Source organism: Haliotis cracherodii, unplaced genomic scaffold (genome assembly GCF_022045235.1).
Source record: "Haliotis cracherodii isolate W230 unplaced genomic scaffold, xgHalCrac1.p SCAF_4, whole genome shotgun sequence".
NCBI classification, from domain to species: domain Eukaryota; kingdom Metazoa; phylum Mollusca; class Gastropoda; order Lepetellida; family Haliotidae; genus Haliotis; species Haliotis cracherodii.
This window is the reverse complement of record NW_027266297.1, coordinates 25305308-25317907: the sequence shown is the minus strand read 5'-3', so window position 1 is coordinate 25317907 and position 12600 is coordinate 25305308. Positions and strand designations below refer to the sequence as shown.

The window sequence follows — 12600 nt, the reverse complement described above, 5'->3', positions numbered from 1 at the left end:
GGCTAAAAAGATTGATAATTAGAATTATCGTTGATGTTAAGAAATATTAACTATGATCGATATGAAATTGTATCACTGATATTTTACATAATCTATTGTGATGAAATAAAGTTTTAATTTATCGTAGCAGACTTGTTATGTCCATTGCCAAAGATGGCAAGCAACTGATCTTGTTATATCATAAATGTCGACAAAGTAATCCATGCACATATGTGTCACCACTCAACAAAGATATTATTTGCTCAAAATTACTTCTCCAATATTTATCGATGAGGCTTAAAAAATAATAGTTTTGGTTCTCAGGCCAGCATCATCAAAACACTGCACGTTTTCCATTTTATAAAACAAACAAAAAAATCCGTAAAAATCCCAAGTCCAACAGTAGTCAAATACTGTATTCCAGTATTTTACTCATAAAGGAATACATTTATGTAGGGAGGCCCTTTCCCAAGTTGATTGTACACAATTGTTTATTTGGTAACATTAGTTACCCCCCCTCCCCCACAAAAACAAAAAAACAACCAACCAACCAACAAAAGAACAAACACTTCCCACCCACACAATAGTTTCAAAACAATTGCCTGCGAACTAATTCTTTTATTTTTTTAAGTCTAATTGATAGATATTTAGTTAACGATTATCAATTTCTAAGATCGATAGCCAGCCCCAACATGCCTAATGCAAAATGTACAGATTTGCAACTTTGACAAAACCCACACACATGGGTAAGGAAATTACAAATGGGGTAGTCCTAGGATTCGAACTGGTGTAGATCAGTGAATCGTCCCAACCAAGGCACCAACATAGACTTTGTCCGGTCCAAGCCCACGCAGCGACCAGTACCCTAAGGAACTGCACCAACATGGAATTTGGATGTCAAATAAACAAAGGAGATCCATATGTTACGACAACACTGTCAGGACATATTTATTAAGACACTCTATAGTTTGTAAATGTACCAACATTAGTTGAAGAGCTGGGATAATGAATACCCTTTACACCAAATACAGATTCTCGACAAGACTCTGATAAGGATTTTGGGTCAATTTGGATCAAATAACAAAACTTCAATAGAATAAATGTACAAAAACAAGTCACTGTTTCATACCCATTAAGTGACCTATAGATCAAGCATGGTAGTAGAATCTGTGCTAGGTAGTGTCGCAAGGAACGACTAAAACAAAAAATATTTTTTTCCGGTACAACAAGCGAAGTTCATGCTTTTAGGTTCATACTCTACGGATAACGCTTGATTACTTCACATCGACAGAGCGCCACAAAGGTGTCCTTATGTATAAAACCTATTTCCTTTCTGCAGTGAGCTTTGCCATACCCTGGGGGATGCTAAAGCAGAACGAAAGTACACATTTTTTTTAAAAACAAGTGTTCTCCATATGCAGGATTGGATATACATGTATTCGAGGGACTATGATATATCCTAGATGGTACAGTATGTAACATGTATTACGTTATTCTAGGTGACATCAAAGCATGTTATTACTTGCAATTTGAAAGGTTTCTGTGAGGTACTTGTGCAAGTATCCGGCTAGGAGTGTAATTACCACTGCTTCACTTTCTCATCTTTCACACATTCAGCTTCCTCGAAAAAGCCTTTCCTCTTCTCTTCCTCTCCATGCATTGGGAAACGTTCAATATTAATATTATCAATATATATAATCCATCTTCATAGCAAAAATGCCCCACTGCTTGCCTTCTTCCGAGAAGACGAAGCACTTTGCATAACGCTCGAACTGGGAGCAGTTGAAAGCCAAGATACACGTATGAAAAACTAAAACACTTTCCAGTTAAACACCAAATAGTTTCCTCTAGCACAATGAGAATAATAATTAATATGTAATGATTATTGAAAAAAAAATTGGCAAATTTCTATGGAAAACAAAAGTTCAACAGTCGAGGAAATTGGCAGCCATGAGTAGCTCAAGTGCTATTTCCGGTGCAATGGGGAACTCGGGGATCTCTGTCGAGCTGTTGGTGTACCGGACTTTGTAGGTGAAGTACATACACACTTTCTGTAGGACATGTGACCTGAAAGCAAAGTAACACGTCAATCAACACCTCATCTTCAGTTTAATTGTAACATCAATTAGATTTTGTCGGACCAAATTCGAAATTAACTTGACGTTTCTCAATATATGCTGAGTTAAAGATTAAAGAGTCTAAATGATCAGAAACAACGCTTTTGTGTCCATTCCTGCAAGGGAATTCCCAGGGACAGTGTTCCCATTTACCGGCAATTACCAGTCTTTCACCGGCACAGTAGGCTTGGACTGGAAATGGATGTGACTGCCAGTCCATGTGGACCGGCAAATAAAATACCTTAGAAATCTTTGTGGTTGAACAAAACATTGGCAATAGTCATATAAGAACGAAGTAAGCTTGTCTCTTACCATCTGGGTTTTCCCATGTTTATAAGGAAATAACATTTCGCTTTGCTTCAAGGTTAACAATATATTTGTGGCGAAATATTAAACAAGAGTTTGCCACTAACGTGGCTAAATCCCCCGCCCCTGTTGCAGAATTTATGACATAGTTGAATCTAAACAAACCCTAACCTTTTTTAACCGAGGTGGAACTTGTCATGGAAATTGTAAAAAAATGATGAGTTTGGAACCTAAATCCATCTTGTTGCCATGGAAACGTAAAAAATAAAAATTTCTAAAATTTCTCAATAGCAAAAGGCACCAGTTCAGCATGTACCTGACAGACCTTGATGAAAAAATATTGAACGGTTTATGAGTTATGCTCTGGAAACGAAACGTGATGGACGGACAGAGCCCGTTTCTATATCCCCCGCCAACTTCGTTGGGCGGGGGATAAAAAGAAGAAGAGAAAACTGTGACTGAACTTTGCGTGTATGACGTGTAGATATAACTATGTTACGTCAGAGATGACGCCATTGCATTTAACATGATGTTGAAAGAACTAAAACCAGGTAATTTTCATACATTGTTTTATTTCTTGAAAGTTGGAACTGACAAAAATTAGGGGGGACTGGTAATTTTTAGAGATGACAGTCCTTTCAAAAGCCAACAGGAACACTGCAGGGCCTTTCCCACGAATGTGGAAGTAGTCGTCAGTGTTAACGCCATTTCAAGAATAGTCTCATGCAACACTTATGAACGTCAAATTGTGTTGTCTATATGCTTATGAACATCAGTTTTGCTTTCACATGAACATGACCAGGAACATAACTACAATACTATATCATATTTAGAGCTGTGATTCATATACAAATGTCAATATTCCCAACTGTCCCTTCTACAGCATCATATCAAAATTGCTGGACAAAACTGAAGCAAGGGAGGTAACACAGCTCAACCTTTGAATGGGTAAGCCCTTAGAAATCAGGGACAAGGTGATCCTGTGTATGGTTGAATGGAGTGGCTGATAGTGTAAGCAGCAATCTATGTGCTTAGTTATACACTGCTTGAATTCTTCATAATATTACTATATATTTGGGCCACAAATCTGGTTTATTCGTTTCAGTTTCTTTTATTCTAAGATTTTTCGTTTCTTTAATTGTTTATGCTTGTCATTCATATTAAACATGACCATTTTGCGATGCCATTACAGCCAGTGAGATGTACGTAGTGATACCAGACACACGGAAAGTCAATACTTACGGTATTTCTCTACAATTAATCTCATTATTACTCCCTTTTTGGTGAAGATACTACAGGACTCGGAAACGACAGGATGTATGAAATATCCAGAACAATATAAAGGTGTGGCAATAATTTCTAATCCTGATACTTGTCTTAATTGTTTTTGAGATACAGAAATCTGATATGCAGGTTCAAATGCTCACTCGTTCTTAGAATTTAGAGGGATTAGAAAGTTCACTTGATAAGACATTCAATGGAGGTATCCTCCGACCTCAACATGCTTAATGCCGAGAAGTGATGGTAGACACAAGGAAAGTCAATACTTACGGTATTTCTCTAAAATTAATCTCATTCGTCTCATTTTCTGAAAACTGACCTGAAAGAAAATGAAATCATTATTAGCAGAGTTATAAAACAGAAGAGTGATAAAAATCTAATAAACAAGAGACAAAACATGATTTACAAGTAAAGCGATTTTAATAATGAAGCCAGGGAAAAACCACCATGTCATGTGTCCTCACCTTTAAGCGTCCTACTGAGTATCTTTGTGTAATAAAAATTTCACTTTACACTAACAATGTTGGCAATGCAAGGGTAGATATCTTAAGTCATATCCAAAGAGTCTGTAGCTCAGTTCACCTTGTGGCTTATGCAAAACTAAATTTTGGGGAGAAAGCAACATGTCCCTCCATGTGTGTATCCTCGTTTTGTGTTTCAAATTTTCAAGTCAGACACTAAATATCTACAACGTCCATAAATTTCAGCAGATGCAGTGACGTTGACATTGTAAAACCATGGCTGACAATCAATCTGAACAAAAGTTCTGAAATATTATTTTGGACAATAAAATTAAAGGCTCCATAGTACATAGATATTATTGCTGAGTGCCGTAATCTCTTCCCATGTGACTGAGGAAACTATTTGTACATGGCATATGTTATGTTTGAACTTAAATCTAACAGATAAGCAACTAAATTAAAATCACATATTGACACTGATATGATACCTATCTCCATGGAGATCTGAGGACACCTCAATAGAAGATCTTAAACAATTCAGCTTAATTTTTGTAAAACATTGATTCAGATATTTTGATTTGAACAAATGAAATCCCACAGAGAACATAAATATTCCTTTGGTGGTAGTCCCTTTTTGGTGTAGATACCACATAACTCAGAAACGACAGGATGTATGAAATATCCACAACAATATAAAGGTGCGGCAATAATTTCTAATCCTGTTACTTGTCTGAATTGTTTTTGAGATACAGAAATCTGATATGCACTCACTCGTCCCAAGAATTTAGAGGGATTAGAAAGTTCACCTGATAAGACAATCAATGGAGGTGTCCTCCGATCTCAACATGCTTAACGCAGAGAAGTATCATATTGGGGTAAAAGAAATTAGGTCATTGTCAAAACACAAAGGTTATAAAATAATTATTAAAGGGGTCCTTAATTTTAAACAGTTCAGCAGTAAACCTTAACCCTCTGGATGCCGAGTTTTTTTTCTGACGCACATTTTTTTAAGATCGGAAAAGAGAAGGTTGTGCGAGAATTGCGCTCACGCGGCACTGGATCTACCTATGGCTATAAAATTACGCAGAGGTGGAGAATATTAAATTTCTTATTTGATAGTGTAAATTTAACTGTAAATATCAAACCGGTTTTTAAGTAAGACACTCCTAAGTCTTGTCCGAGAATTTTTTCTGCGTTGAAAAACAGTAAATTTCTCCGCTTTTTATCGTACACCGATAAAAGTACTGCGCGACAATTATTTTTATTAAGAAGCTTTACGGAAACTGTGAGCGAACAAAATACTGCCTAATATCTGAACAACATAACTACATATCAAATGGAGTTATATGCGTATGTATAACGACATACATTCAATTCCAAAAATAGCATGCCGTAAATGACGAAAACAGATTTTTCTCAATGACGTCAAAAGGTGACAGAGAGATTACACACGTACAAAGAAAAGGGGGCATAACTCTGATATGCTTAGCTCTAATTTGTTGTAACTCAAGTCACTTGGTGAGAATTAGCTGTTGGTAAGGACAATATATTTTCGTGGTGTTTTGTTCAGGAGGAACCAAACTATTCCAACACAAATATCGATATTGAAACTGTACACGTTTAGTTATAAAACATACCCATAAGAAATGATGAAATCGTACTTCATAAAAAGGAGGTAATAGAGAAATGGATGGTCTTATCTAACCTATAACTTAGTCCTTAGATTCCAACATTCTCCTGATTGTGTAAGTGTAATTTGACTAATGTTGCATCATTATTAATGGAATACTAGCCTTATCATCAAATGTAATGAAATACCCTAAAAATAACACGATTCCTTTTGACGTCATGGCTGGTTTTATGTCTTTGATAACGTCGGAAAAAGACGACACTGGTATTTTGATTAATATATATCTCCCCTAATTTTCGTTCATGGTATGGAAAATCTCGATGTGTGGAACGGAATTTGACGCTTTTTCGACACAACATAAAATGACTGCTCTCACCAAGTAAATAATGTCTTGAATAGGTAAACAATGAGATAGTTTATCGTGTATCTTAATTGGACAAGACACGCACCTGTCTGGCATCAATTTACGTAATGAAATTCCCAAAAGAATATTTCAAAACAACCAAAATTATATTCAATATTGGACATATATTTGTTCATTATCATGTTATTATTTCTGTCACAATAAAAGATGCAAAGAAAGCTCTATTGGTATAGAATTATCAGGATAATCGTATACGTTTGAACCAACGGGGTACCTGGCATGGGTTTTATTTTTATACATTTTACAATTCCAGGACAAATAAAGTAGACTGTTTACTATCCTGTGATCAAAATATTAAAAAAATAATGTAACCATTGATTATAACATGCAAAACGAGAGCAATAATTCGTAAATTGTTTGTGACTAACGCGCACCTGGCGAATCGTTGGATATCACTGTTCTCTGTATCCAACGACATAAAAGACAAATCCAAGACCAAGACATTTCAGAAATGTGTGCATATATTTTACCGAAAAATATCCATTTTGTTAAAGTAATTTATTCAGTTTTAGTTATAAAATAAAATGAAACAGCTATTCATGGACATTGGTTATATGAACTTATAATATTGACTTATTACACATTCCAAGAAATATGTAGATGCTGCAGTTACATTTACACTTTATCTTGTAACACTTGAAATATCGTAGTCGACACTTTAAACTTTTCATATTGTTATGTAAACAATGTTCAAACAAACAGGAGATTAGCAAAGGTTCGTTCATACATGTTGTGGCCTATATGTACGTATGATTTCATTTTGAACATTGACAAATATCCAAAGTGAAATTAATTGTGTGAAAAAATGTATAAAAGACATGCAAAATATACACCATAACTGAAACTGTAAACAGCATGATACAATGATCGTGTGCACTCTCATTCAAGGACCTTCACCTCATAGAAATTACCAAATATGTACAACAATGTTGACGTATGACATCACTACCTATGACCCACTTTTACAAAATGGCGTGTTCACTGTTAACAGTACGCGGGATTGTATGATGGGACTTTCGTTGATTCAGGGATCGTATAAACATAAATGTGACATGTAAGTAATCAGAAACATTCTGACAATCTATGTACTGTTATTTGTTGTCATAATTTTCATTGAAACAAACGGAAATAGTCAGAAATTCCGATAAATACCGTTGTCGTTGTGCGTGATTTTGCGTCAGTCATGGCGTCAACCAGAACGGTAACTTTGACAACTTCTGTTGAAAATATCAAATTATTGCAATGTATCTATTTGAAATTCCCTAATTCTTCCTACGATTCTCTTCCCATGCATATTCTGAAAATGTTGAGCCAATATCTTGAACGAATAGACGAATGGATAGCTCAAAATAGGAGAAAATGCTACACTGTGTAAAATCTGAATTTTGCTTTGTTTACTTTACATTTCAACCATGTGCAGTTTTTCGAGCACAGCGTTCGTTTTCACACCTAACTTATTTTGCTTGATTTCATCTAGCCACTTTGTATTGGTGACAAAGACCACTGGTCATTTGATTCTAAAATGTATGAGGAATTCAATGATGTAGGTATCGCAGATAAATTTGAAATATACGTGATGTTACAGGCGTCTCATAACCGGTGTACCTGGAACGTGATTTTGTAAACACTATCCAATATGGCGGAAAGTTCACTTCGGCGTGCGTGTTTTCGTTTTTTCCAAAACATTCTAAACGATTCTAGGGTTATCGGAGACGTTTTGGAATGATCATTGGTGATTTCATAAAAGACAGATACCCGTGATCACTAATATGCTATTTTTGAAATTCATTTCTCCGAGTAAATATCCGAAATTTAGATTTCACAACATGCTGTAAATAACGCCGTGAGTGGTGATTTAGTAATGTGTAAAAAATGGCGACATTTACGATGTACCCAAATTTCAGAGGTCGTGTTCAGTACTTTTGCTTGGCCTAAAATGCCAATGGATGATATCACAGAACAGGGAATTTCCCACCTTATTCAAAACTGTACAGTGTAGTTGTGTGGGTGATGTATTTTGAATTTTATTCGACTTCAAAGTGAGGGTTGTAGAGGAGGGACATATATGTCCCTGTGGCATCCAGGGGGTTAAGGCTCTCAGGACCCCAATTATTTTTCCAACGATGAGATGCCAGGGTGTGAAGAGGAGCAAAGAAGATTTGGGGTTTCAAATCCCCTTAATAGCATTGCTTAACCATGTATTTACAATATGAATTCTGCTGAATTAATACAAGGAATATCCTTACAATTAGCATATTAAGAAACAATATTACAAAACTGACCCATAGTCAAATCATGTGTAACTTACCAGGTCCGCTTAACATAGCCTTGATCGTTCCGGATGTGAGGGCGTGATCCCTCTTGACGATGAATTCATGCCCATCCGATGAGATTAACTTGACATACATGGCATCGGGCCCCTCGCATCCCCCATACACCTTCTCATCATCCCCCTTGTCTTCCTTTGTGTCAGACATGGCTGTCAGCTACTGGGGGAGGGGACGACGACGCCCACCTACGGAATCCTAGAACAGATATATGTGAATAAAAATCATATGATCACAGCAAGCACACATCACTTCAGCTGTCTGTTTGAGCGTGTGTGTATTGATAGACATCGCACTCAGCAATATTCCAGCTTTATGGCGACAGCCTGTATATAATCTTGAGTTTGGACCAGACAACCCAGTGACTGATATTTTGAGCAACGATCCACACCACCAGGGTATGATGACACATCATTTACTTAAACATACGATTTGTCTCAAAGTACAGTATCAACAAAACAACCACCAATTGGTACTATCAATACAAATATAACCATAATTCCTTGCACTGCATTGGTCATAGTTGTATTTTGTTGTTGTTTTACACCGCACTCAGCAATATTCCAGCTATATGACAGCAGTCTGTAAATAATCGAGTCTGGACCAGATAATCCAGTGATTGACATCATGAACATCGATCCTCGCAATTGGGATATGATGACATGAATCAACCAAGTCAGCAAGCCTGACCACCCGATCCCGTTAGTCGCATCTTACTACAAGCATAGGCGCCTTTAACAACAAGCATGGGTTGCCGAAGACATATTCTACCTCGGATCTTCACGGGTGACAGTTGTATTTTAACAATACCAGTTTTAATGATGGACTAAAATGTATATTGTGTGATTATGATTACATCAGCATGATTAGTTGATAATATATGATAATCATCAACAATGAATATAATCACCTGTGTACAAGCATAGATCTTATCCTGCTTATCATTGACTTGGAACCTATGTTTTGTGAGGGATTATAAGGCTGGAAATTACTTGGGTTTGTGTATTTCTTAGTCTTGGGGACTCTCATTAATAGTTTTAGGATGTGCTAGGCATGAAAATGGAGGTGACCATTGAAATTCTTGATTCCCTGCTTTAAGGGTTTAATAATGGTGACATCAGAGGTCTTGAAGCCTTACACTAGTCATAGATGGAGATTTCATAGTTTAATGGGCAAATTTGTGATTGAATAAAGAAATTCAGACGTGGGAGTCAGATCTTATGAATGTATTTCTTATCAGAATAGAACTGTCACCAGTAAAATTGAATGTGAAAGCTCGAAAATGGGTAACATCATGTTTTTTTATGATTCAAACAAATACTTTTTCTCATCATATGGTGCTCAAAGTCACACTGTGCCGACAGGCACAGGCATAAAATTTGCATCCGTTCATTTTTATTCATATACAATACAAAAATTTAGTCACAATTACTTGAATCAAAGATATGCTTATTGCAAATTTTGGTTTCTTTGTTTTCAGTGACATAATCTTCCTTTCATCTTTAAACTTAATTGAACAAATATTATAGGAAAGGATGCCCGATTTTGAAGGAATATTGCCCATGATTTGTGTACATACAACATAACCATTGCCTCAGTTACTTTTTAGTATTTTCTGCTGCATATAATTTTACTTTGAGTCTGTGAGTGAGCGAGTGAGTATTGTTTTACGCCGCTTTTAGCAATATTCCAGCAATTTCATGGCAGGGACACCAGAAATGGGCTTCACACATTGTACCCATGTCGGGAATCAAACCCGGGTCTTCGAAGTGACGAGCGAACGCTTTAACCACAAGGCTACCCGACACCCCCCTTTGAGTCTGTGCCATATAACATTTGAGTCTACACTAGCCCAAACTAGTCACTTTACTAATATAATATAGGGATGTTTGTTATCTAAGCATACCAAAGAAATGCTTCCAGATCAGGTTCTGCTAGCACACGATATTTTAATTCATCTTGCCCCTCAACATGCTCAATGCAGTGTTCAAACAGAATATATCAAACAAGTCTAAAATGCCAAGAACTACTTTTGACAATGATAAAGTAAGTGATTGAGTTGTATTTTACACCGCTTTTAGCAATATTCCAGCAATATCACGACAGGGGACACAAGAAATGGGATCCACACACTGTACCCATGTGGGGAATCAAACCGGGTCTTAGGCGCAAAAAGCTAACACTTTAACCATTAGGCTACCCCACCATCACAACAATGATAAAGGAAACAAGAACACAAAATTAATACGATGTAGGTATACACTTTCATCTTTATTTGCAGGGAAAACAATTGTTATGTTTTCCACTAAGAACACATATTAATATGCTGTAATACATGTCTACACTAAATCAGTTTCTTTATTATTTTTTTTTTTTTGCAGGGAACATAATTTTGCAATGAGATTTGTTTGTTGTTTAGAGCAATAATCCAGCTATATGACAGCGGTTTGGAAATACTCCAGTCTGGACCAGATAATCCTGTGATGAGCATCGATAGACGCACTTGGGATACGATGAAATGCATCAACCAAGTCAGCCCGTCTGACCACCTGTCCTGTTAGTCGCCTCTTATGACAAGCATAGTCACTTTTAGCAGCAAGCATGAGTTGCTGAAAATCTATTATATCCATGATCTTTGTAATGAGAATACATAATTTATGACAAATAATCATGTGATCTTGACAAAGCCCTAATTAAACACTGGTTGAGAGACAACTCCTACTTGATATTACGAATTAGCATATACATAATGAAGAGTCTGAGTATGACTGTCTAAGGGAATGACACACAGTTTTTCCATGAATTTACTTCTTTCATACAATGAAAAACAGTCGAAATAACCGCCAGTCCCTGCAGTAACTCTGACACAAATATACCTAAATTCATTAGCCTAACCAAAATGTATCAAATTCCAATATACTGTGTTATATAACTAATGACAAGTCTGAAATAGGATGAGTTGCATAAACCTTGATTGTCATAGTCACAGACACTATGCATTTCCAAAGGAATTTTCAAAATCGTAAATCAACCAAACATTAATTTACGGTGGAGAGTGAAAGGGTTGTCTGGGTAGGCTGTGCAACACATGATATTGTTGATAAAACGCACTCCCAACATGGAAGATTTGCTTTATATGTCTCTCAAACACCACGCCTATTAACCAGATGAGATTATGGTTTCACATATTAGTAACAATCGAAAGCCTTTATTTCAAAGCTCGTCACAGGTATAGTTTGTGTAAAAGAGTCATTCCCGATTCATTGACTGTTCTACTAAATATAACTGCCTACACGCGTGGGTTGGTCTGGATTCGATCGACTGTACAGTTTCGTAAACATCCCATCATACTTGAAAACAAGCTTTTTATACGATCAATTCAAAATCGGAATGTGAAATAACTAATGACAAACGATAACATGGTACTTTTGAGTGCCCCCATTACGGTATACGCATTGTTTTAAATTCGAAGCGGTCACCTATTTTCGTCATAAAAATGGCTGAAAACACGTTTCCTTGTTCAAAATTACACGCAATTTGCCAATACATGGTGCATAATCAAACAGAACAATTGGTTGTATATTGGTGCTAAAGTAATCACTTCGGCATATTATTGTTCATGAATGTTCATAATTCATACTCACCGAAATAAAGGTAAAAGTCTCAGGGTTAACCCCTGATATTGACAAAGCAAAACAAGTATTCACAACTCGACTGTCCTTACCAACAAGTGACCCGGATGTAGATCACATGACCAACGGGTCACTACGTCACATCCGCTTTTCATAGGCGCGCGAATATTCGAGGATTATTAATATCACTAGCCGGATTATTCAACGAAGTCAATCAAGAATTCCGTACATTCAAATCCATCTCTTCTAGGATTCATTATACTGAATACAACATAATTAATTACTTTTGACAAAAAAGCTTAAATAACAGCTTATTCAAACTTGTTATTGCTAAATGATAAAAATATAAATGGTAGATCTAATAGAAAAGCAAACCGTATAGTTTACGAAGTCACTTGAAAAAAAATAAGCTAACATCAACGTTTTATTTCAACTTCATCTAA

General features: G+C 36.2%; 1 protein-coding gene across 1 annotated transcript; it reads right to left on the bottom strand.

Moving 5' to 3' along the window:
- Positions 1–900: 900 nt before the first annotated feature.
- Positions 901–12267, bottom strand: LOC139478456 (elongin-C). The gene is made up of 4 exons (XM_071260918.1): positions 12170–12267; positions 8507–8723; positions 3954–4002; positions 901–2046 (listed from the first exon to the last, which is right to left on the bottom strand). Exons 2-4 carry the CDS (start codon positions 8673–8675, stop codon positions 1905–1907), a joined length of 360 nt encoding a protein of 119 aa, XP_071117019.1. The 5' UTR covers positions 8676–8723; positions 12170–12267; the 3' UTR covers positions 901–1904.
- Positions 12268–12600: the final 333 nt, after the last annotated feature.